The sequence below is a fragment of the Aedes aegypti genome, chromosome 3, assembly GCF_002204515.2.
Source record: "Aedes aegypti strain LVP_AGWG chromosome 3, AaegL5.0 Primary Assembly, whole genome shotgun sequence".
NCBI classification, from domain to species: Eukaryota; Metazoa; Arthropoda; class Insecta; order Diptera; family Culicidae; genus Aedes; species Aedes aegypti.
The window spans coordinates 282970225-282998084 of record NC_035109.1 but is presented as its reverse complement, the minus strand read 5'-3'; the positions used below and the strand labels follow the sequence as shown (position 1 = coordinate 282998084).

The window sequence follows — 27860 nt, the reverse complement described above, 5'->3', positions numbered from 1 at the left end:
TGTCATGAAGTTTGAAATGATCGTTAACTTCGTGGTCTATAAAAGTTTTGTCAAAGTTAGGTATGTTTGTCTGTGCTCATGTGAACATTGAAAGCTGTCAAGGCTCAAAAATGACACAGACGATGTTGAAAATCTACCAAATTTTAACAAATTGTGCTCGGCAGCATATTTAACTACAAACATCGGTTTGAGATCTACTAATAGCAAATTAAACAATAATGGCGTGACACCAAACCTTGAACGCATCCTAAAATCCTCCAACAAAATAACCTTAAACATATTGCACCGGCTTTGGCTACCGGTCCGTTGGTTTGAGTTTGATTTGTTTGCTATTGTTTGCCGTATCGTTGGCTTTGGCTATTGTTACTGAACGCGAAAACTGCGCGCCCAATTGCGTTTGTATGTGTATAATCCGTTTGTAACTGGTTCAATCTGATTGAGGAACTATTGCGTTTCTGATCGGTTTTCTGTTTTCAATGTGAGCTTGGTTTGATTTGATTTGTATTGTAACAATTGTTCTGCTTGGTAAAAAATAGTCTATTGTGTTGCATTGCGTTTTGTTTGTTGAAACAGAGAAACTGAGGCTTACCCGTCCCTTCTCCCACTGTTTTGGTTTGCTGTACTGTTATGGTTAGTAGAGTTAGTATTTGAGGTAATTGAACAGATTCATCACTGTCTAGCACTGTAACCAAAGAGCGTTAAGCTGAAACAAAATCCTGCAGTAAAGACATCTAGTTTTGCGAGCGGACTTTCGTCCACATCGCCTTTTCTCGTTATAACCTATGTAATGCGAGTTAAAATTAGTTCCATTTCAGTTTCCATTTTGTAACTGCGTTTGTTTTTTTTTGTTTCTATTATTGTTACACTAATGTAGCGATTGCGGGCTTTGACCGCCTTTAGTTTTTCTTAGTAGATTTTGTTTGTAGTCTGTTGCTGTGATCGTGTTTACCGGCCTTGGAATGAAACATTGATACATACTCGAATGTTCTCATTTTGATTGGCCTTTGACCTTTTGCTTGGCTGTTTTGTTTTCTAATAGAAATGTTTGTGATATAAAAAACTTAAACAAAAACAGGTCAAAACAAAAAAGGGGAAATATCAGTCTTTTATTGATTATATGTGGCTGTCATGGGTAGGGGTGATCAAATAAGGAAATAAAACAAAACCAAAAAATAAAGTTGTGTAAAACTGTTGTATTTATTTGATTAATACTGTATCGTTTGTTGTTGCCCGTTTGCTTCTTCTTTGAAGTACGCTGGTCGTGCAGAAAAGAGTAAATAATACAATATACAAAGGGAGCTCAAAATAATACTTTTTGCATACGAACGGAAGAAGTGTTTCCAGTAGAACGTATAAAATGGTTCAACAAAAATAAAAATTATGCTACATTTGGAACTAAAAGTAACCGAAAATATACTGATCCTACTATGACATCAACGTTCTGCGATGTATGCGTTCTCTTCGTTATGATTTCATAAATAAATTAGCTATTGTTATAAGTAGTTAAGTAGTTTCCTTCGTTTGTATGTGTTTGTGTGGCTGTTCTGTACCATCTATTTCCTCGCTACATTCCCAATTGTTGCATTCGTTTCTCTGCCTATAGTTTCACTGTAGATTGGATTTTAAAACTTATACTTTAACTTATATACTCAGGAAGCACGTTTGTTCATTTCTTACGTTTAGTAGTTCTATTGTTTTTTCGTGTTTTGCGGATGACCTCTTCCGTTTGCTGAAAGAGACCTGTCATTGTGTTGTTACCACTGCATATAGTTATCGGTCGGTGTGTTTGGCTTTCGCAAGTAAAAAACTAAAACCTATATTCCATAAAGCACCATCTCACTGAACTTATGATAAAAGACACGAAACTTAAACTAATTTTCTCTATTCGCACAATTTTCGAGTATAAATATTGCCCCAAAAGATTTAACTTGCATGTTTTATGTTTGATTATATAATAAAATAAAATACTTTACACTTGTTCATTACAAAAATAAAATATTGCATTCGTTCTACTATAACATTGCATTCAAATAATGATTGAACTAATATATCATTACAATAAAACAAAGAAATAAAATCATTAGGAATCATTGGAACTAACATAAAACCTAACCGCTATCACGTTTTCGTTTGTTGTTTTTGCTCTCTGTTCAGTTGTATCAGCTTTTGCTGTCTAAAGCTTAGTCGAAATGCAGCGGCGCAGTTTTTCATCAGCCGCCGCTGCTAAACTTAGCCGACGCTGATCGGCGGCCAGCTTATTGCAATCTCAGACACCAACCCCGTCGATAAGGTAGGGTTCGTTCGGTGCTTTGTCGACTTTGTTTCATCGATTTGTATCACACAGCCGAAAGTTGTTTCGTTTCTCTTTCAACCCTCCACTTCGCTTCTCACCTCCACCCATCACCGTATCTCTTTCGCTACCTTTCTCAACCCACCCACTTGGGATACCGCGGCATTGCCTTGAGTCGGTCAAGAAAGTACATATATTAGTCCTGTCCATTCTGTTGATAGATTTCCCGTCGACTGTCCGTTGGCGGACCGTCCACTCCTCGATCCGAGTTTGCACTGCTTGCTCCTCCTCCACTCATCCCGGAGCGATTCAGTGCCAACGGTTGCGGGAAGTCGTCGTCCATGGACTGCTTGGATCGATCGCTTTTACAGTCCTCGTCGATGCTCATCGGAAGCTGATGGGAGCCGGGGTGATGTCGATCCGGAGGCAGGAGATTCAGCATACTCAGCGGTAGTCCTGGGAATCCGCCCGGAAAGTCCGGATAGAACCCAGGCGGGAACGGATTGAACAGCGGATTTGGACTCGAAAGCATCTCCGGTTCCGACGACGCCGAGCGAGGTCCTCGCTGATCTGATGAACCGTTACCGCTTCCGTTCGGATTTCCACCGGGATGGTGCAGAGGCATATCCTTGTCCTGGCCATCCTTCTTGTCCTTGTTGTTGTTGTTCATGCCCATCTGGAGCAGCTCAATTGGGGGCCCACTGATGCAGTCCTTCCGCAGTTGTTCCAGCTTGAGACTCTTGCCGTACTTTCCCCGGACGTACATGAGCAGCGAGTTGTACGGGATGCCGAATATCCGCGACGCCTGGCTGGTGGTCATCTTCTTGTTCCACACGTGCTGCAGGGCCTCGGTTAGCTCGGCATTGGTCCAGGACCGGGGTGGTCCTCCGCGGGGCGCCGAATGCTGTCCTTTGGGTCGGTTCACTGCAAATAGATCGGCGGAAGGAAGAATGTGGTCAGATGCGAGGTATAATTGATTATGCGAGATGGATCATCATTGCGATGGATGAGCAATAAGAATATAATAGATAACAGTGAGTGATTTTCGATAGTGATCGATATCGATTCGTTTGGCGATCTCCATCGCGAGACAGAGATATATGAAGAACTTGAAATTTCCGATAGATTTATAGCTGTTTCGATATTCCTTGATGAATTATGAAGTATAATCAAATTTTTCAAGGAATATCGAGCGGTGACTTCTAAAATTTTACTTTAAACTCTTGGAAATTAGTCATACAATATTGTTGAATTTGTTCATATATTCAAAGTGAATTCCTCCTACAAGACAACCATTACTTTAATGCCTATTTTTTATCCACAAATTGATTCCGGAATATATTCCTGGATCTGATACCGGACGTTTGAAAGCGAATTCGAGCGCTTGGGCCTTCGTACCGCACACCCGGCCCATCGCGCGTACAATGAGGGGAAAACGCTAAACCGACTCGATTGCTCGGGTTCTCTTTCAAGAAACTGCCCGGAAATTCGCACGCAAATCGATGGAAAAAGAACGAAGCACCAAACCGACTCGTTTGCTCAGGCCTCGCCAGATCCGCTCCTTAGGATGCAGACAAACTTGAAACGCACCAATAACACCATTTACCATAAATCACGCTTAAAACAGGTAGAGAACGCAAAATGGCCAAATTAATTCTTCTAAAAACTTCCAATACAAAAAAAAAATTACAGCCGAAATTTTTTCACGTCCACTCGCGCTCACAGATTCAGTATCATGAAACATCGGGGTTCATGAAAAACATTTTCGGATGTGTTAAATACAAATATCTTTATTAAAAATTACACCCGTTTTAACGCCAATCATTGTCCATCAGAAAAGACGGAAAAGAAAGAACAAGAATTTTTCTAGTGAATCTTACAAAAAACAATCTAGCTCTCTTCTCTGATGGATATGTTCAGAAGTTTTTCCAAAACTTTTTTGTGTGTGTTTCTCTAGAAATCTAATATAAATTAGATATGAATATAGAGATACCGTAATCCGGGGTAACATTGATCATTTTTTTTTGAATATTTCTCAAATGTTTCGTTTGAAAATGCAAATGTTGCAAATTTTATATTTTTAAAATAAGTACTGCCACCAATAGCTTGTGACTTTATACTGTATTTTGTTGTTTGAATAATTTAAGCATGTTTTAAAAAATGTTTTAAGCGATTTTTTGATTTAGCTGATATGGGGTAACATTGATCACCTATGTAAACCATGTTCGGTAATATTGAAAATGTCGTTACTTAATTAAATCATGGCCCCCGAAGCCGAATATGAAGGCCAAACGCTTACAAGTCATTTAATTTTAAAGTTATTTCAAAATTAAAAACACCTCGAATCACGGAATACGCCTAAAGGTAGGCAATTTCCTAAGGGAGTTCTATATTCGTAACAGTAATTCGTTAATGTTGCCTAATTGAGCATACTTATGAAAGTTTTGACAACGGAATCGTTTTCGGCGATGCCATTTTTAGTAAGAACCGCATTCTCATTGCTCATATCGTTTGCAGAACTTATGTGAGACATGAATGTTCGGTAGTGTCATCCTTACCCATTGAAATAATTGTTTCGAAAAGTTGATAAATTTACGCATAAGGTAAACGCAATTTACGCAATAATCTTCACTTTCATTAGCTTATGAATATAAGAAAGAGAGGAACCATTCATGATTTGAAAAGGTTCCATCAATAAATGGCGATACGAAATTTTTACGAGACGGGTCATTCCGATCAATGTTACCCCGCTGATCAATGATACCCCGGATTACGGTACTCGTAGAGTATCTTGCAAAGAAATCTTCAAAAAAAAAAAAAAAAAAAATGTTAAGGTAGTCCTGCAGTAGTTTTTTTTAATTAAAAATGAAGAGTGGATAAATTTCTAAAACATAAGATCAGTTGCATTTTTAATTTTTTCCTGAATGTTCAAAAATGAATTGCAAAATTCTTCAATCAATTTGTTGGAATATTTAAAAAAAAAAAAATACCCAAAAGAGTCGCTAGTTTTGCTTGAAGAAAAAAAAAATCTCTGTAAAATACTTGTATGATGAATTTTTTGGAGGAATCCTACGACGACATCTAAGGAGAAACAATAATATGATTATCTGAAAAATCCTTGAACAAATTAGTAGGGGTATTTTTGTGGAAGAGTTCTAGAAAGAACATTTGAAAGTATTCTGCAATAAACTTTATAGAAATGTTTTTTTTTAATTAATACAAATCTATGCAAACTACGAGATTTGTGAAAATCCTGATTAGTACGATCAGCATTACTTCTGTTAAACAAGAATTTGCTAATTATGAAATATAATCTTCAATGAATTTTAAAGTTAAGAAATATGACCTCCGATTTTTTTTTGTTTTGATTACTTTCGAAACATGAGAACCTGTCACCAACTGTCACTGGAAAACCGCACATTTGAAGGACAGAGCGTGAAGAACGGTCAAAACTCAAGTAAACTAAATTAAAATTTCTAGGTGTTGTTCGATGCTTTCACATCTCAAAAAGTTGAATTACTAAATTTAGTTGTGTATTGGCAAACTGCTATTAATCTTTTTATATTCACACATTTTTTCATAGGGAACAACCAGAAGTGAATACAATTTTGACCAGAATAAGTTCATCTGACCGTTGTGTACAACCAAAGAATAAAAAAAAAGAGGTCAAAGAAAGCAAGAAAACATGCCAACTGTCAGTAAGCTGTCTCTTCTCTCTCAGGTCTTCACAGCGGTCTCACCACATCAAAACTATCGTTATTCTATGTAGATTACTTCCCTGAATCATTATGGACATTTGCGGTTTCACTAAATCATTCATTCAGCTGACTACGCTAGTAGATCTCAAGGCCTGTAGACAGTAGATCTAGTGACTGATGCTCATTTCTTTGAACATCTCTGAGTATGTACAGTTATCATAATCATTCGATTATTTGAAGATCTATTGTCCAGAAAGCTCTTAAATGACCCAGAATGTCCATGAATGTATTAATTTTTCATTTCATTACAAGAAGGAAACCCGAGAAAAATTGTAGAAAAAGGAGTAACTTGGCAGCTCCACAAGTCCTCCGCATTTCATTGTCAGAGGACGTGTCCCCTCTCTCACAAAATTCAAATGTGGGCAATACGATATGCTCAATCGAATACGAAATTCTGCGTGTCCGAATTTGTACAAGTAGATACTGCATATAGCGACCACATCTTGGCAGGAACTGCGCCAGGTGGAAGTTCACTTTCCCGTAGTTTCTTTTGTACCAGTCTGACATATGTGGTATTGGCTGATGGGTCCATCTACTTTCAGTGAAGTTATCCCATTCCTGCTGCCAACCTCTTAACACGCGTTGCGGACTTCTTCAGCACCGTTTGGTTAAAGCATTGAATATCTTTCTTGATGATGAACCCGATGGGCCTCATCACGGCTATGATGCACAGCGCCTCTTCTGGAAGCGTTCGGTATGCGCTTGCTACTCTTGCACATGATCCTATACGTGTTTTCCAATTGCTTCCAATAGCTCGCATTCGCTGGCAATAAGAGCAGAGCTGTTAGACATCATCGTCGAAGGCGCCGTAGATAGATAGGTATAGTATAGATGCCCTTTTACAGACAAATCAAACTCAACGTGGCTAGCCAAGCTGAGCTCGCATCGATCATTACGCTAAGATGCCTCTATGATACAATCACCCACCGAGATAAGCGCCCTTCGCTAGGAATTGCGGTTGTAGACCATCACCAACTCAGTCTTGTGATGGGTCAGTCCCAGTTTCCTAGACCTCATCCATTCCTCAATTATGGAGATAGTGTGCGCTGCGAAGAGATGGAGCAGCTGTATCGCTCTCAAGAAAGGCGTAAGTTCTATAAGAAACTCAATGCATTCTGTCAAGGTTTTGTGTAGTGAGCCGAAATGTGCTGGGATAAGAATGGAGGTATCTTGACGGACGAATGTGGTGATTGAAAGGTGGAAGCAGTACTACGATGAACACCTGAATGGCGCAGAGGAGGAAGACCAAGGCAGTAGAATGACGCCATTTATCGGTACGGCGGATGAAGAAGTCATGCCAACTGTATAGAATAAGTGAAGTGAAGTTAAGGATGCTGTCAAATAGCTCAAGAACAACAAAAAAGCTGGGAAGGATGCTATTGAAGCGAAACCAATAAAATGGGCCCGGTCAGATTGGCTACTTGTCTGCACCGACTGATAGCCAGTATCTGGGATACATAACAGCTATCGAAGGCGTGGAAGGAGGTAATAATATACACAAGATACAAAAAGGGCGACAAGTTTGAATGTGAGAACTCTCGAGCGATCACTTCTCTTAACGCAGCCTATAAAGTGCTTTCCCTGAGCATCTTCCGCCGTCAATCCCGCTAACCAGTAGATTTGTAGGGATGATAACTCCCTGTTTCGTGGACGACCGATCGACAATGGACAGGCATTGCAGAATACGCTCTCATTTGATTTTGAAACACGATCGAAACAAGCGAAGAAAAACATCCAATCTGTTGCGGTCTATGATCGGCATTGTATCGCAAGTTGGAACAAGTCTGATAATTAGGAGCAAAGAACGAGAGCCCCAAAGAGAGAGAGAGAGAGAGCGATGATAAAATCCATTTATCCGCTAGTTTACTGTTGGGGGTAGGTGTTTTACTTTACTGATACGATAAACAATTCCCGAACATCCGATAGCAATAGTGTCCCCCAGGTTTGGAGCTTGTTCAGAGGGGTTTTATCATGCACTGCTATCCCCCCGATCCGACAGTCTCTCATAATGTGCTGCATATGCAGCGATAAGTGAGCGATTCTCTCAATTTTCTCAGGATTCAATCCCTGACAATGGACCAAATCTCAATGTTGCAACAGATCCTCCAAAAGTGTCGTAAATATCAAATTCCTACGCACCACCTATTCATCGGTTTAAAAGCGGCCTATGATACTATTGACCACGAAAAGCTATGGAAAATAATGAACGGGAACGGATTCCCCGGGAAACTGACTAGACTGATCAAGCAACGATGGAATGCCGTTTGGCCGAACGCCATTTGGCCGAATGCCATTTGGCCGAACGGGTCGTTTGGCCGAATTACGAACAAAAAAATATCAAATTACTACAACACTTATGTGTAAGATTCTTAGGTGTTACCCAATAATTGATCCGCTAATTAATTGACTTTAATGATGTGACGGTACGTCATGTTTGTCACTATATAAGTGCTCCAAGAAAATGATAAAATTGACCCGTTAATTTAGGACAAAGTTGTGAACTACACTCATTGCATCAAGAATCTAAGCTCATGGTTGTTTCATCTGGGGCTACCAACGGTATGATAAGGTTCCAGTTTTTTAATGATTTCATTAGAAGTTTTTCCTTCTTTTAAGCATAGGCTATTCTTTCGAATTATACTGGTTTCATTACTATTGGCAATAATTCAGCTTATATTCTAATTGGGAATTTTACCTTCTATAAATCATCGGCAGTTCTTTGTAGTTATACTAATATAAAAATTCATTGCATTGCAGTTGCTTAAATTTTCATAAGAGATTTTTCCTTCTTTTGATCATAGGCTGTTCTTTATGTTTATCTTCCAATATTAGGATTGCAACGTGTGAACAGAGCTCTGCTTCGTTGCTTGCGTATAGCAGTAAACCCATTGACTCGGTAAACAATTATGTGGAAAAAGCCCAGAATTTCTCCGCTGGGAAAATAAGAAGCCAAAATTCGAGGGATCGAAGCAATCCAGTCCTGCAGCAGGATTAATAAGTCGTGAACCGATCTAATTACTGTCAAAAGCTGACTATAAACACAATGCAAAAACTTCTGCTGGCAGCTATTACCGCTAGCAGAAAAGTGAATATTGTCTTACATTTAGGATGTTGGGGAACTGTGGGTAAAATGAACAGGTTTGTGTTTTACGGTAATTATGTTATAAATCTATGCAAAATATAGCACCATCCTTAATCTTCAGACTAAGGGACTATTTCGACAACTCTAAAGCGATCTAGAACTGTCAAAAGCTGGAAAAGTAAACAAAAACAAAGTACGTCTCTCCGTTTTCTCATATGATGTAATTTTTCACTCGTGGAATTTAAGGTTTTTATGACCAAAATCATCAATAATCTATTAAACAGCGTAGCACACCACATCTTTAAAGTATTTATGATAAGTAGACGGAAATTGAAAGTATTTTTATCTTCTGAATTATTAGAACAGATGATTTGAAAATGTTGATTCTTTGGGGGTAAAATGAACCACTCAAAATCGGGGTAATATGAACACCATGGCAGGGCGAATGCTGACGGATTTGATATCAGATGCCGAGAGGTTTCCGGAGAAAATACAAAGACAGACATGGATAGCCATCTACATGTTCATTTTACCCCCAGCATGTGTTCATTTTACCATCAGTTTATGTTCATATTACCCCCATTGTATGTTCATTTTACCCCCAAGTATATGTTCACATTACCCCCGTTACATGTTCATTTTACCCACAGGTTTGGAACATTGACTCTGTGTAAAGAAATTTTAAAAATTATAATAATGTTGATAAAATTCTATTTCCATCACCATATTTCATCTTGTTACATTGCATAAACATCCTTCTTCAATTGAAAAAGAATCTGACAGCTTCATAAGCAAGAAAACATGGAAATTGCTTAGGGTGTTCATTTTACCCCCAGTTCCCCTTCTTCTTTCAGCACTGACTGTTTGTTGAACTAACATTAAAGAGCCAGTTATGTGTATATCAATGATGATTAACGTTCTTTAAAAATACAGTCGAAGCTCGTTATAGCGACATCGCAAGGGACCGTCGGTATACGGAGATGTCGCTATAAAATCGTCGTTATAAAGAAGTTGGATGTCGTTATGGAGCATGAAGGAATAAAACGATTATAATATGTACTAAAATTGCTAAACGAGTGTCGTTATATTGAGTGACTATTGAATATAACACTAATGTCGCAATAGAGAACGGTCGAAATAGAGAAATGTCGCTATAAAAGTTGAAATTAGTATGGGAATTTGAAGGGACCATCGGAAATGTCGTTAAAGAGAGATTTGTCGCAATAAAAGTTGTCGTTATAACGAGCTTCGACTGTAAGTTGAATAAGCTCTTTGAAATTCAGCTGCGAAACTCACTACAATAACATGTTAACTGTAATTCACTATTATTTCCTATTTTGGCCAAACGACATTCGGCCAAATGGCATTCGGCCAAATGACCCTTTCGGCCAAATGGCGTTCGGCCAAACGGCATTCGGCCAAATGACCCGGAACCGTGAACGGTGAACGGTGTATGGAGGAGAAGAATAAACCACGATCTTGCGCAACTCTACGCTGAACCCAGAATCCAGAAAGTCGCCAAAGCTGGAAGGGTACGTTGGGCGGGGCATGTTGTGAGAATGTCGAACAACAATCCCGCAAAAATGGTGTTCTCCTCGAATCTGGTGGGTATAAGACGAAGAGAGTTAGGTGGTTTTATCAAGTGGAGTTGGATCAGATCTTGGAAGTGTGGAACGATCGAGAAACTGGAGATAAGCAGCCATGGACCGAGTTTTTTGGTGTGGCGCAGGTCATGTCTTAAAGAACTGGAATAGCGACTGGATAGCGTCCAGAGTAGATTTACCTCTCCTGAATCCGGACTGATTGTTAAGCTGGCCGTTCGCACCTTCTGTATAAGGTACTAGCATGTTAAAGAATAACCTCTGAAATAATTAGGCCGTCGACTCTAGTAGACAGAGAGTGTATAAGAAGACGAGGTGAGGTGGTGATTGAGTATGTTTAAAATGCATAGACCGTCTAAGAATCATTTCCTACACCGGTAGATCTGAAGACTATATTCCAAGCAGTTTCATCGAAAGTGAAAATGTGCAGTTCAGAACGATCTCACATTGAACTTAAGTGTCATACCCTCCATGCACAAAAAACAGAACCATTTAATGAGTTCAATGGTCGATTAAAAATTCTCCTTCAAATACCGTGAAAGTACACCCACAAAAAAAAAACCCGCTCTTTCATATCATCGAATCGACACAGCTTCCATCAACACTCTTCCGCTGTGCCCTTCAATCTCACACACGAGTTGCCCCTAAAATGGCAGACGTTGGTAGACGACGTAAGGCTAGACGAGACGATACCTGCATTCACACCAAACTTTGCATTTGTTTCGATTTCCCATTGAATCGTTTTGCTCGGCGCGAGCTCAAAAGGTACTCTTTGCAGCGCTTTTTTTGCAGATTTTCCGCAAGTTGATGCTATTTTCCCTCATTCATCTCGTGGCATCGGAGCGAGACTCGACGATCCGATTGATCGATTAATTGATGCTGTGCAGAGAGGAAGATTATGTATGGAAAGGAAGGAAGCTCGATTAGCCGGAGCTAGCGGTCGGCTTTTACACATATGAGGCATTACCCGGAATGATGAATTGATTGGCGGCGGCGGCGCGGCGTTCGATTTTGCTCATTGATTTCCAAAGCGTTGTCCAAACATGCAATTTACTTGCCTCATCTCGGAACTATGTTGCTGTTGGAGTTGGACTGGGAGTTTTCGAAGAAATTCGGCGATTGGCGCCAATGGGGGTTTAAGGTGAGCAAATTAAAAGCTAAAGTGCGATGATGAAATTTAAAGAATACGGAAAAACGGTAGGTGAGAAAATCATATGATTCTGGTGTGAACCGATGGAATGCGGCAGCGGAAGGGGTTTCCTGTAAGCGGAATGGGTATTGACTGACCTCGTCTCGAGCGATGGATTTTAGCGATGGGTGAATTCTTTGATAAGAGCATATATTAGATTAGGAAATGGGAAACGCTTTCGGTGTAATCGATGGGCTAAGTGAGGTTAATTGTTTTGTAACGGAGTCGAGGAGGCCGCCGCTATTCGAGGCTACTAGTTGCGGCTAATTTACGCATTTGGCTCTTCTGAAGACCACCCAAGGAAGTATTCACTTCCTGTGAGGTAAAACTTGAAAAGCAGGTAACTCTCATCATTCAAGATGGTTTCGTGGCTACTCTAGTTGCGAACCTGATGAAATAGCTCAATTTTTCAACCCGTTAAGCAGTACACGCGGACAGTAGAAGGTGTAAACTGCGTGCCATAGTCGTTATGGGCACGAGCCCATACAACCAGCGACAGAAATGCTTCTTCATCTTGTCCATCCCGATCCACAAGATTAATGCCCGAACAAACCAGAGCTTCACGCAGAGCGACAAATTATCCCTCATATTCGAGAACAAACATCAACTTCTGAAACAAACATGCTCCATGTGAAGTGTAGGTATTCGAGTCTGGAATATGCGTCGTTGGTCGACGTCCTCCTAACAAGCCCTCGAACTTGTGCGCCCAGCTATGTCCTGCTGAAGCGCGCCATGGTAAGAGATTTTTCATGTTCTGCTGGTTTCGTTTCGAGATTCATCTCCGCAGTGTGCTCGTTTGGTCGTTATGCGCCGCCAGGTCCAACCACCAGCCAGTCAGTCAGTCATCTGGAGCGCGCTGTTGTAGTTGTAGTTGGTAGCCGTGTAGGTAGTTGGATATTGGTTGCTCGGCACATACCACACGGGCACGACACGACGGACGCGGATGCGCTCACCCCGACGAACTCGACTGAGCCGAAGCTGAGCTTGAGCTGGTGTCGTGGTGGTGCTAGAAGTTGCTCATAACAACGTGAACTCAGAGCAGCCAAGAGAGCCAAAAGTCGTGACTCGAACAAACTTTTCAATTGTTTGGGGGTGGAACCGGAGTGATTTTTTATCTTCTCACTCCCTCGCCGCACTCCGAGTCTCGTCGCGTCGCATTGGATCACCTTTGCGCGTCCGCATCCGTCATGTTCAGCGTTTGAATGGTGGAATGCCTTTTATCTTTCTTGTTTTGTACCGATTTGACTGTTCGGACCGCTGCCTGAATGTGGCTCAAAGGAGCGACGCAAAACGAAGCAGCAAAGCAGCGAAAGAAAGTAGTCAAATTGTCCAATTAGGCTGAACAAGCATCGAATTAGGCGATCGTATTAATTATCTCGACGGCGAACCGGGTGAGTTAGGAGATGACGAAGGAGGTGTGTACTGGATCGGATGATAATTTGCAACCGCAGTGGGAACCAGAACCAGTAGATCACATCTCCCAGCAGAGCTATGATTTCTCCGATGAACGCGATGACCTTTCCATGGTAGCATTTTCAATTTTTGTTGTTGATGCGGAATGTCCGGATTGAGATACTTGCAATTAATGATATGCTGCGGAGCAGTCTATATTTTGAACGTCGGAGGTGATACTAGCATATCAAATTGTCAAGGTATTAGACTAACAGTTCCAAAGTGCTATTACGAATAAAAGTAAGTAATAGCAGCATTGAGGCCTTTTTCATGTTATGAAAAACTTATTTTCATGTTATGAAACTTTTTTTTTTCATGTTATGAAAATACGGCAAAAAATGAATCATTTTACAGTAACACTAGCTGTATGTTACATTTATTTTTTGTTTTGCAAAAAAGTGTCAATATAAATTACGAAATCATGAAGTTTGTATGCTGGAATTATAAATGAAGATCATGTGTGTTTTCATGCTATTCATGTATTCAATTATATGGCATTTATGATTCTTATTTTCATACTAATAGTATTAATTTAGGCCATGGATCTGGAATCACGAATACAGTTCTTGGAAACACAAGAACTTTTAATGAATTTAGATACCTGTTATTTATGAATTTGGTTTTGGTGATGAAAAGTGACAAGTTGAGTCATAAAATCAAGAAGCAGGGTATCTGAATCATGAACTCATTTCATGAAAACGAACATAATGCGTCAATCAAGTCTCTTTGTATAGGTTATCAGGTATCAGGTATAAGATAGCAGCCAGCTGCAAAGGCGCGTTCCCCATCAGTTGGGAGATTTGTGCCATCGCCTATATTTAGCACAATGGATGCGGAAAGGGAAGGGTAAGATAAGGAAATAGGAGTGGAATTCCTTGAAGAGAGGAAATTGCATAAGCGAAATGAGAGCATATAGCTTCATACCACATGGGTTCAAACAACGACTTAGAACGCATGAGCATAGAAAGAGCCTATAGCTCATTACCATAGCGGGCTAAGAATAACAGAATGTCCTGAAGATTCAGACCTCTGAAATCAGTTTCACTAAATAAGTGTTTACCATGTAATTGGGATCGCATTTGCGCAAAAAATGGACAGTTACATATCAGGTGATACAGAGTTCCATAATAGAATCACAATTATCACACACAAATGTGCCAGCACGCTAAATGCTTTCCATGTGATAGTTGAGTACCCAGTGGCCAGTCAACGCTCTGACCAAGAGACTGCAATTCTGCTTTGACAGATTTGTTAAGTACTTCGACACCCTTGGAGATGGCTCAGTAAGGTTCAAATTTGTTTGACGACACGACTCCAAACTATTCCAATATTGCTTGTGCTGAGTTGCCGCCCAAGAATTGATCTGAAGCTTCATCCAGCACTTCAAAATTCCGATTCCAGCTGGCTCAGGGCCAATGAAATCATGCGATGCTCCATTGCGAGCAAGCTCATCAGCCAATTCGTTTCCAGCGATGGAAGAATGGCCAAGGTTTTCAGAGTTGATTGAATTCAGTTCCTCAATTTCAGTTCGACATGCGATAACAAGCCTCGACTTTGAGTTAGCCGAAGAAAGAGCTTTTTTAACAGCCTGGCTATCTGAACAGAAGTAAATATTTCCGCCTGAAAAACAGTATCTACCCAGTGAGTGAAACTGATTCAGCATTAGCTCACGAGAATATACATTGGCACCAGCTCTACCTTCAAAAAGGGAGCTATCAGTTTAACAGGCCATATTGTTTAATATACTTCTTTCTACATAGCCAGACGTCCACGGATTGTTGATGAAAGCTTTCTTGACTCAGAAATCAATGTGAGGTTTCCAGGAAAGTTTGGAATCTACAATGACTCCGACATACTTTACTCGATCAATCACAATATTCTCAGAGTCAAAAAGAGGTAAACGTCAAATCCCATCGCGGTTTCGTCTTTCCATGAAAAGGACTTGAGATGTTTTATTCAAGTTAACCAAAAGGCTATATTGGGAACACCAACTCTCGTCTACCTGAAGAGTAATTTCCATCAGCTCGAATAGAGTGCTATCAAAGCTAGATAGTCGTCGGCAAATCCATAAGTTGGAAAACCGCTATTATTGAGTTGCCTCAATAGCGTATCGGTTACGAGAGATACGCTATGGTGATAAGACTCCCACTGGGGGGAATCCTTCTTTTTCTTTTTGGCATTAACGTCCTCACTGGCACAGAGCCTGCTTCTCAGCTTAGTGTTCTTATGTACACTTCCACAGTTATTAATTGAGAGTTTTCTTTGCCAAAGTTGCTGTTTTTGCACCGACCGGGAATCGAACTCAGGCACCTTCAGCATGGCTTCGCTTTGTAGCGGCAGACTCTAACCACTCGGCTAAAAAAGGCCCCGCTGGAGGGTATCCGCAAATACTTAATTTTCGAATCGCTGCTTGACGCAATCTCGAGAAGATATGTCAGTTTTTGAGCATTTGATGAATCCAATCGGTAATCATTCCAGGTAGCCCATGGTTTCGTGCAGCTTCCAATATGGCATCAAAAGAAACGTTATCAAAGGTTCCCCCAATATCTAAGAAAACACCCAAACATGATTGCTTCTGAGCGAATGCTTTCTCGATATCGTATACAACTTTGTTTAAAGGAGTCCCTGTAGACTTTCCAGATTGGTGATTGGACTTTCTAGGATGGCAAAAACTCTTCGCTTTTTCGTATGACGCACATTCTCCTCTCGGGATAAACTTCACAGTGATATCACACCAATATCTGGGAATATACTTGGTAGCAAAACTGCTTACAAGAAGCTTTTTCGAAACATGTCTGATAAACTCAAATCCATTCTGGATCCGAACAGGTTACATCTCATTTAGTCCTGGAGATTTGAAACGAGCAAAACTAGTGGCGCGGGAAGTGGGTAGGCCAGGTAGGACATGTACTACGCATAAAAACACCTGGGTAGGACAGTCAAAGGATTGTCCTACCCACGATTCCACAAAAAAAGCTTGAAAAATAAATTAAACTATTTATCATCTGTTCAATATACATAAACACTCGATCAAAGTCGTACTTATTCTTATGCAGGATGAAAGACACAACAATCTTCAAGGGAATCCTTAGAGAACTCCCAAGTACACTCTCTAAAAGTTCTAAGATTCAGATTTGCCGTAGACAATTCTGGAAGTTGCTTTTAGTAAGTATTATTTAGAGCAGATCATTACAGTTTTCTGAAACGTTTCTGTTTTTTAAGAATTGTTGGAGAAATTCCAGAAATATATTTGATGGAACTTCTGCACGATGAAACATTTTTAAAGAATCGAATGTTGGTACTAGCTGGATCACTTCGGTGCAAAAAAAAAAAACTACACAAATTCACAGAATTTTTGGTGTTTATCAATTTGTTATATAGGAAATTGGAAAAATCTCACTGGTTGTAAAGACAAGACGTTTGGTTTATTTTTGTCAAATTTGTTAAGTAAAAATTTGTTTAAAAGGGATATAAATATAAGGGATATTCTTTTTTTATATGATTGATAACACAAGTTTATCCAATGAATGATCCTAGAGGCAGGCAACTGGTGGGAAAACGTGTCTTTGGAACCTGGTTCCTGATAGAGACAGGGCTGGTAGCAGATTTATTTAAAGAGACTCCCTATTTTAGTGCAAGTCTAAAAAAAGCCTATTTTTTTTAATGACAAATCTCTAACGCCTCCACCTTAACCAAAACGGTGTCCAAAGTTTTTTTTTCATTATTCTGCTTGCATTCAATCCAGATGCAACATTTAACAGGCTCTAGAGAAACCTTCAAAGACTATAGCGGGTCCAACAGACTCGTCAAGAATTTCGTAAGTATCAGATTTTCAAAGGATGTTTTGAAGAATTCCTACAGAATTTCTGCTCTAGAAAATTCTTGGGAACTTCAAAGTTACTTCCTTCAGTAATTTTCTCAGGTATAACTTTGATTTTTTTGTCCACCAGATAAATTTTCACTAATGCTTGGAGCAGAAACAATGAATGAAATGAAATCTCCAGTTTTCTAGATTTTTATAGAATTCCTCCCGAGGAAATCCTCAAAGGTTTATTCCAGAGTTTTAGAAAAAAAAAACACATAGCAGAGGGATTTTTTTTAAAAACCCTGCAAGTAATCCTCCGTTGTTCATGTGGATTCTTTCAAGAATTCATCCACAATCCTCCCAGAAATCCAAAATTTCTTGAGGGGTTCTTCGAACACATCTAGAAATTTCTCCAGCATTTCATCCAAGTATTTCAGTTTTCCCAAACATTTATTTGAAGGTTTCACGAAAAATTCCTATGTTATATTCAAGTATTCACACCAGTTTATACTACAATAATGTTTTCAATAATTCCTCCGATCATTCCTACACAAAGAAAGAATTGCTGGAGGAATATTCAATAGAAACCTTAGAAGAAATCTCTTGAGCAATTGCTGAAGGTATCTTTAGAGAAATCCCTAGTTGAAATCTTGTATTATTTATAGGAAATCCTTGGAAATTCTTGGAGGAAGAAGTTATTGATTCAATTTTAGATGTTTTGACCGGAAATCTTGGAGAATGTTCCAGGGAAATCTATGATGAATCACTGGATAAAATATTGGAGAAATTAGGAAAATCTTGAAAAATTTCACAAAAAATTTTTTAGAGGAATTATGATGATTTTTAAAACAATCCTTGGATATATGCCATTTCTGTGGTTCCCCTTGCGCATATAGGTTGAATTCTTGTGGTATCCTAAAACAAATTATTGGAGAAATTCCCTAGGAAAATTTATTAAATGCCTTTAGAAATATCCGGAGTGAAATCTAAACACTTTATCTGATGACAACCCAAAAGAAATTCCTAAAAAACATACAGTAAAACGTAATAACAGTAAAAATCTGGCTCCTATTAGGTTTGGTTTCCTTCTCTTGGATCCTGTTTGGTATCTTTTTGGCCTCTTTTTGTTTGAATTTAGGTCTCTTTTTCCTGTTTTTGAAGCACTCAGTCGCTACCAGCTCTGTAAAGACGAAAATCTTTCTTGTGGTAACGACCGGCATGAAAATGAGGAGATAAGAAGCAAACGAGTGTCAGTGAAAAAAAACTAGTATTGAGAAAATGTACTGTTTTTTTAAGAGATTTTCCATTCTATAAAAAATGCATGGGAGTCAAAAAACAACAAGCCGGTCTTCTAAGCATTATGTTATTTCTTTCTGATGAGCGGAAGAATCACCTGAAAATTTCGTTACAACGCTTAGAAATAGTAGAAATTTCTCATCTCAAAACCGACCAAAATTTAATTTACACCCCTTTGCGTTTTAGCCCCTCAAATATAGTAACTTTCAATTTCCAGTCTAGGATTCCATATGGTTAAATTTTTTCTTAGCTTCACTGTACAAAAAATGCCACCGTTTGTCCTACCCATGGTTTCGAACGTGGAGGCGCCTCTGAGCAAAACTTTTGAGTTTCCATTGAATCGATTCAGTAGTTTCCATTCAGATCGTTCAGCAGTTCGAAGAGCCTGCTGGTAAGCCTTTCGAGCCAACTTGAAGGACTCTGATTCAGCTGAACGGCTTATGTTTTTTTTTAAAGACAATTTACACCGTCTTCAGCATATTGGCTGCACAGACTGAACGATCACTAACATTAGGCAACGGACAACACGAAACACCCAGTAGCCTAGTGATAAATTTTTCGTTTGACGAAAAGTTTCCACCGACTGGAGCGGGAATCGAACCCACACCTCGTGGCACAATACTCCTAGACGACTGACGCCGCTAACCGCAAGGCCACAAAGCCCACAAAACTCCAACTCCTTCTCCATTATTTCCTAAGTCTAGTAAGATCGAAATCCCACCACGGGGTATCTCTTGTAGTATTAACCCTCTAATACCCAAATTTTGATTTTCGATCTAAATATCATTTTAAGTTATCTAAAATCGTTCTAAACACGTTTTGGGCAATGATTTATTTTTATTCGCAAATCTATGAATTTTGGTTTTTGATTTTTATAATTTTTATTTTTGAACATCCCTATCCTTTTTCATTTTTTCTTGAAGCCTATTCTAGTTACTGATTTTTGGCAACAATAAAAATTCAAGTTTTCGCGGTACTTTTAAAAATAATAAATTTCAAATATTTTTCTGAAAATATTTTTATTTTCCGTGTTATTAACGGAAACACAGGTTTGGAAGTATTTTAATACCACCAAGCCCTTCTTCTATTATAGGTTAATAGTAGAAAAATATAAAAGGAACGATTTTTTATATTACACGTTAAATAAACCCCAGGCATTTGTAGGTTATATAAGAATACAATTTTTCAAACAATTTTCAAAAATACAAAAAAGTTTCAAACGTCATAAAAACTTTTCTCATATGCGTGTTATGAGTCAAGATTTAAGCCAAAAATAAAATCATTTTGGTTTCCGAGCTACGAAAAAATACACAAAATTCCAAAGTGTACCCCGTCTAAAGGCGGGGTTGGGTATTAGAGGGTTAATAGACCGCAGAGAGCATGCTTATTCAAAAGCTTCCATAATGTAGGATGTTGTAGAATAATTACTTGGATTTCCAATGGACTTTGGTCGCTACTAATGCAATGTATCGTTCCAGTTTGACCGGGGATTCTTTAAACGCAAAGTCTGCGAAATTACATTCGGATGTTCAAAGAAGCTGTAGCGATGATCAGATGATTCCCCATCTGATACATGCCAATTCGTCAACTTATGTCTGATTTTTTTTCGAGCAGAGCGTATAAAACTTATTCTCTGGTAGATATCATGAAGGTTGAGCGATTGCTTATATTATGTAATCAAAGATCTGTACTTAAGGCTAAGTAGCCCGTCATTCGTTTTGGCAACAATTATAACTTTTCAGCTCGCATTTCAAAGTGATAAAAGTCAGTCTTGATAGATTATTGACATGAAAATGTATCACTGTACGCGCTAACATGCATAAAGTATGCTGATACTTTTTCAGTTGTGTCAGTGCAAATCCAACTGATTTTCTTTGATTCGAAATCGTGAGATAAATTAGCAACAATCATCAACGATACGTACAAATTTCAATGACGGCCTACTTCGCCTTAAGTATCATCAGATTGGAGCCTCTCAAATTGATATCTGAGCTGCCGCAGATGATGTGATGAGCATCGGCATCACTGCTCACAATCTGCGGATGGAATGGAAATCGTGAAGAAATTCTTTCAGGCACTTCTAAAAAATCAATAAAGGAATAATCCGTGGAGGGATTTTTGGAGGAAATAGAACGTTAATTGAATTGTGTACTAAGAAATCCAGTTAAGTTATTTATAAAGAAATCCAATAAAATCCCACAGAAATTAAAATTTTGGGTAGCTTATATTAATATTTGAAAAAAAAAAAACATAACGAAATTCCGTCAAATAAATACCGAAAAAATGCTTTTAAATGCACTATAAGCTTAAATCATATTTTTTAGATTTGCACAACCAACTTGTTCTTCTTTTTCCACAATGTTCCAAAAATTATGCTAAAAGCTCTTTCAAGCCTCTGATTTCTCATTAGCAGACAATAAAAAGTTCATAATTTGAATTACAAATACTGTCAAAGAAACTCTCTATATCAATGTTGCACAGGAACCACAATTGTGAGAGCGATTGTTTATCGATTTTCGAGCATCATAGTAATGTCCTTGTTTATGAGCCAATCGAACTAAATATTGTTTGATAAATCTCATTAAAGGACGATTTCTGAAAGTTTATATAAAAGCTCCTAATGAGGAATGTTCAAAATTTGGGTGTGTTAAGTTTTCGATAAAATCCTATCAAGAAATAACAAAATTCTCTGTGTCCTGGCCCTAGAAAAGGTGGCAATACCCCAAACAACAGCCGCACAAGCCCAAAAACAAGAAATCGTGATTTTTGACAGCAAAATTGAAACAGCACTCAATGCAATACGCCACACGAAGTCCCGTTTTCGTCATCGCTTGTTCTTCGCTCTTCGCAACGGTGGAAGTTGTCGGCGGAACGCGGGAGAGCTTTATTTATAATGATTTCTGTCGGTTGCTACTTGACTCGTCGTTCGTCGTCGTCGAACAAACCCGACATGCCTGTAGGTACAGCGTACAGGGCACTAATTCTTCGATTCGGCCGAAATTGGGAAGTAGGAATCGTGGAGAAAATTTCATCCGATCTGTGTAGATCGGCATCGATCGTCGCATAACACGATGATCCGCGTGCGAGTCGAGCCGAGTCCAGCAGGGAAGGGCTGATCTGCTGGTTGACAGAGCTCTGTAATTGATTCCCATTCGATGGGAAGCTGACGAACTAGCATGAGAGAGAGGGCGTATAGTCGGTACAATACCGGAAGACTGCCGTGCGGTTGGGAAATTAAGACCAATTCAAAGCGGGCCGATGATTAGTCACCGATTTGGCTAGAACAGTTACGGTGAACGAACGACGGGAGACAGCCCAGGGTCGGCGAACGGAGCCCGGCTCAAGTCAGGCGATCGAAATTAGGTAATGGACTAGGTATCGATTCGGGGCTCGAACGCAGTGGCGTAGCCGGGTGCCAAAATTATGGTGAGATTATATTCATAGCGGTAGATCTTCATTTTCAGACAAACTAATATGTAAACAGGGAGCAAAAAATCAGGTCTGGAGGGGATCGGAAGTGGTAGAGCGTAGGGGCCCATAACTCAATAGTATGAGCATGAGCATTGTTGACCCTACAATTCGTATTTGCTAGTTGTAAATTATATTTATAAGCCACATATTTGCACGTGTATGATCCTTACTCTTTTTTTTAAGACTAATTGTTGTATGATCTTATTTACAAAAATTTTGAACGAAATGTTTGGTCAGAAATGTTTAAGGTTTAGTCGAAACATGTTATGATAAATAGAGAAATTAGTACAAGATTTCATAAAAGAAATTTTCAAAACATAAACGTCACACGAACGTCAAAACATTCAGAACATTATAATTCCTCAGGCTGGAATAGCAGTTTAAATGTGCTATTAAAATTATCCTAGAAGGTCTTATCGAAATCATATATGAATTCTAGATAAACAGACATTTGTATACTGATTGTGCTTTCCAGAGCGACTTAAAAATGATTCCTCCCCAGCAATTTGGTTCAGAAATCTTCAGAATGTGTGGTCTTTTGAATCCGTTGCATGCTCCTGTGAAGTGAGCGACGGATTCAAGATCAATCGTGACCGGTTCACGTTGTGCAACTACAAAAGGGTATTCGTGTTCAGTCGAGAATGGATTGCCGACTGGTGAGCTCGTTCCATGCTTATGATAACATGTTTTTTTTTGTGGCAGCATTATGTTTATGTAATTTTCAAACAAATTATGGATGGCTTGTTCCTATAATCCATTGACTCCTGAAAGCCTTAACTACGCCACTGCTCAAACGGTGGAACCAAAACCAGTCGAACATTTGGAAATGTACCACAAACTTTTGAGTAAGAGCTCCATCAACACACTGTCAATCAACCGAAAGGGGGTTTCGCTGCAGCAGTGTACCTCCGAAACAGGGCCGAACACTTGAGTTATCAATGTTTGCCCTAGGGTAGGTCATATGAAAACTACAGCGATGACGACGATGTTGAGGACGACTATCGTTGCACATGACTACCGCCGCGCCGCGTTTTCATTTTATTGGCAGGTCAGAGTCGTTGGGCGCGGGTGAACCGCAATGCCCGTCCCGGACGAAGAGGAATTGTTTAATCGAAATTTTAAAAATAAAGCATCGCTTTGAATGGCAATAAAAATACAGACACAACAATCGAACGGAACGGTTTGTATTCGCACTGGTACGTGCATTTGCCTACCTTCGCTACCACCGCGTGCTCGCAGGCGGAAATCGAAGCTAAATCGGTAGAGTTGGGCAAAAACTGACGGAGATGCCATAACCCAAAAAACAGCCCCGAAATACTTTCATCTGACAGTCAGTGTCTATAGAGTGTTTCCAGCTCAAAACGTAAATCGCGCAGACGCTATTTTTTCAAAATTGAACGGAATATTGTACAATATTGATTCAAAGACTATCTAATATGACCTTTACTATTGAAATTATAGTCAAATGCCTAAACTTCAAATCGTATCTCTAACTGTTATAACTGTTATAACTGCCAATCGGAGGTAGGAGATCTTGAACTCCATTAGTGGAATCAAGGTTTCTTTTCAAATCGCAAAAAAAGAAGAATGTGTTTTGCCAAAACTTTTAAAAATCGCGAGCTTCTACTCAAAAATCTAGAAGAGAAGAAGCACAAGTGAGGAAGCAAAGAGTGCCGCCTATCGTGGTCAGTTGTTCCGAATATGGGGGATTTGAGCAGGAGATCTTAAACTCCATTAGGGGAATCGAGGTTTCCTTCCAAATCGCAAAAAAAAGGAGATTGTCACGTTTTGTTGGAGACTCTTAAAGATCGTGAACTTCTTCTCAAACACATTGAAGAGAAGAAGCACATTTTTTTTTATTATGACGACAAAACTGAACATTTGTTCAAAGTCGTCTTGAAAGCTCTCTCAAGTGAGTATAAGTCATCTGAAGAGATCAAAAATGAAATAAATGAATAACTTGGAAAAAGACAACTTATTCTGGCATTCGTCGGAAAGAATTATCTTAATATTCTTAAGTGGATGAAAAACCGAATTTAGTACTTTACCATTAAATTCCACTAGAGTTTGTATCCTTTGACAGATACGCGTATTTCGACCTCAACTGTAAGGCCGTCTTCAGTGTCGTGTACTAGACTCGACTTAATAAAAGTGATTTAAACAAGACTTATGTTTGATATCGAATTGAATAGATTTTTTTTACATTTCTTAAATTATATCTTATATGACCTTCATCAATAAAATTTTGTTAAATTACCTAGACTACGTCTTGAAAAAGAACGATAAAAAAATTGCTATTTATTTATTGCTAATTTATAATTCTTCAAATTATAAACATCCCTTTTTTCGATAGGCATTTTCAAAACGTAGTTTAGAAAGCTGATCAAAATTTTGATTGAAAATGTTTTATTGGATAGCCTCTGATACGCAAAATTTAAAAATTCAGTATGAAAATGCCATTTTTATTTTCGTTCTGAGCTGGAAACGCTCTACAGCTCCGTTTCCTGACTTCACTTGAGCTCAGAGATATATTTTTTTCCTAACCACACTTCCCGTATCTCTTACACCGATCCAAGCCATGCGAGAAAACGCATCAACCCGAACGATGAAAGATGCAAAAAGTTAATCTTCTCTCTAAATGTTTTGATGCTTTGGAATAATTGTTTGGGCTCCTCGTGCTGCCTCCTTTGCACCTTCCCGCATTCCGCAAAGCCAATTTGCAAGGGCATACCAGAGAAAAGGATTACCCTCTCGTGCTTTGAGAAAGAGTTACGAAATCAAAAAACTTTGTCGTCATCCACACGAACGTTAGAGAGTTCATGCAAGGATGAGACACATCCTCGATGTATGAAGTGACTTGTATGCCACGTGATGCGTGTGACGACGAAAGATATGACGGGCGGAAGCGGAAGGAAGGATGCGCTTTGCTACTCTATGCGTTGAAGTTTATCGCCGTCGTCGCAATCGCGGTTTCGAATATGATCTGCGTTGCGATCTGCGTATCGAAAGAGGAGTAAGTTCTCCGAGCGAGGAAGGTCAGGAATGTGTTTGATGATGTGGTGCATCCGAAGTCATTAGAAGGAGACTTTTGATTTTTTTCGACGTATTCAGCGGAGAAAAGCGGCGGCTTTGTAAAGTTTTGAATGTGCGATAATTTCGAGGAATTTCGGAGCAGATTTTCACGCTCAAGTGGATGCGCAAAACTTTTTGTTTTCGATTCCACTACTTTTAACTTCTTTTGAAGATTGGTTTCGCGGTGCCATTGCCTTGCGAAAAGTTTTTTGGTTAAACTTCAAGAAACCTCTCTACAAAGGGTACATCTATTTGAATGTTGTCGTATTTTTTTTTTCAAAATTATTGGCACTCTTTAGTACTATTTTTCTTACTATTGATCCTTTTCCGATCCTTGTTTGGAATTGTGGAAACATTTTGAAGAGAAGAAGCACATATTTTTTACTTCAACTGAAGATTTACTTGGATTTTTCCCAAAACAAGTCATCATTATGGCATTTTTAGAAAGGGCTTTCTCAAGAGTTAGACTTGTGTTCGATGTCCGTGTGACATGGGAACATTTCCGGAACCCCACTAAGAGCAGTCGGTGCCAAAAGTGGGGATATGGTACCAAATATTGTCGCATGGATGCTAAATGCATGATTTGCGGAGGTTTTTCTCACGCTTAGGATGTTTGTCCTGTAAAGGAAGATATCAAAATGTTAGTATGCGCAAATTGTGGAGGCAACCATAAGTCTAAATTTTGGGATTGCCCTTCGCGCAAACGAATCGTTGAGGCTCGTATAAGGCAGATGAACGGCAACGTTTTTTGTAGCCGGAAATCCCCTAGCAAAATCTTCAACAATGCTCATTTTTTAGTTTACGATCGCTTGCTTAAGAATCATACCCTTCAGGAAAATTATAAGCATGCTCATTCACGAACTTTTTTTCTTCCGTTGGGTTCAAATCTTTTAATTTTGAATAGTAGTTTCAGCTGCTCCTCCTCAAATTATCTACCTGCAGGTAACCGTTCTATTTTTTTTTTTCAAATCAAATGGAAACAACCCTACTTATGTCACCGCAATCCTTATAATACTTCCGGGACTCTTTCAAAAATCCTGTTGGAGTACTTTTGGATATCTTTGAATGAATTTTTCGGAAAACCTTATGGTATTCTTTCAAAAATCTTTCTGAGGATCCTCTGAATACTTCCTTCCTTCCTTCCTTCCTTCCTTCCTGAATACTGAATTACTTTTTTTTTCAAAAATTCTTTCAAAAGTTCTTTAGGAATTACTTCTGGGGCGCTTCTGAGCGTTCCTCCTGGATTTTTCAAGAAATCTCCGTTTGAGTATAGAGTATCTCCCTAGAATTCTTCTGTAATACTTCTGGGTGTCTTCCGGAAATCTTGCTGGAAGATTCCATAATATCTTTGATAGATTCTCCCGGTTTTTTGACGTTAACTACGTCTTACGGCAATATACTGGGTGTCAATTGAAAATCTAAAATTTTGCGACCGTCACGAAATTTTGAAAGATTTTGAACGCTAATAACTCAGTCATTTATCTATAGATTTTAAAAATTTTCCCATCAATCGGTCGGAAATGTATACAGCAATTTTCTCGAATGGAGAAAACTATTGAATATCAACAATAAACTATTGAAAATTTGAAAAATGTCGACCCCTTTCTTACGCAACCAATCACGTGCAAGCAGTTTTCCACGCTTCTTTTGCGTTCCGCTTCGCACTATAAAAGCAGACCGATTCCTGCTTCTTCGCTCATTCTTCTTTTTGCCGTCAGACTGTGAACATGGTCAGCGAGCAAGTCTCGAGTGCCTTTCGCATTCTCAGCTCAGTTTTCAATGGAACGCGAATGGAACAACTACACGCCGCCACGACTGAAGCCGCTTGTTGAAGCGCACATCGTCATCGCCACCGCAAAGCTCATCGGGCGAGAAGGATTTGTACCAGTGCGCCGTCAAAATGTGTCAGTGTTACGCAAATTCAACAATTCAATCGGCCCTTTCCAGAGCCAACAAATGTGTTTTAAAGAGTTGATTGTGTAATATTCCTTAATTTGTTCGAGATGGCTGAAGAAAATCGACCAAAGCCGCTTGTTGAAGCGCACATCGTCATCAGCACCGAAAATCTCACCGGGCGAGGAGGATTGCTACCAGTGCCCCGTCAAAATGTGTCCGTGTTACGCAAATTCAACAATTCAATCGGCACTTTTCAGAGCCAACAAATGTGTTTTAAAGAGTTGATTGTGTAATATTCTTTAATTTGTTCGAGATGGCTGAAGAAAATCGACCAAAGCCGCCAAAATGTGTCCGTGTTACGCAAATTCAACAATTCAATCGGCCCTTTCCGGAGCCAACAAATGTGTTTTAAAGAGTTAATTGTGTAATATTCCCTAATGTGTTTACCACATACTTGCTATAATTTCTTAATTCATCTCATAGCAGCATACAATAATTGATTTATTACGAATAATTGACAATACGGCAATTTGAGGATGTTTCCGAAGACGCTGCTGCAGTGCCGTCGGGATGCAATAACAGCATAATGCTAATCTTGTAATTCCCTTACCCAGACATCAGTTTCATATAGCCTATTTCCCAGATAAGAAAACGAAGAATTTGAAAGGAGGAGCATCACCTGCTATTCTAAGGGTATAAAGCATCCCTTCTTCGTTGAATTCGGTTTATTCCGAATCGAACTGCCGTTGTGAACGGTTGCGTTTTCTTATTGAGTTGCGAGACACAAGTTCGAATTCTCTCCCGTTCGTGTGCGAAGTGCACTTTTCGCGATTTCCCGCTCCCGCGACTGCTCTCCGGCGCTAACCTACCTCCTTGGGGTGGCTAGCCAGAAGGCATCTCTGCAAGCAGAGCAACCGCGGCCCATAGCGATGGGTCGCAATAGAAAGC

General features: G+C 39.3%; 1 protein-coding gene across 1 annotated transcript in view; it reads right to left on the bottom strand.

Moving 5' to 3' along the window:
- Nucleotides 1–507: 507 nt before the first annotated feature.
- LOC5578878 (protein jim lovell) overlaps nucleotides 508–27860 on the bottom strand; it is a 137787-nt gene continuing 110434 nt past the window's right edge. Inside the window, exon 4 of the mRNA XM_001664037.2 lies at nucleotides 508–3214. Within this exon, the coding sequence (XP_001664087.2) occupies nucleotides 2487–3214 (728 nt within the window). The 3' untranslated portion in view covers nucleotides 508–2486. The remainder of the gene's footprint in view (nucleotides 3215–27860) is intronic.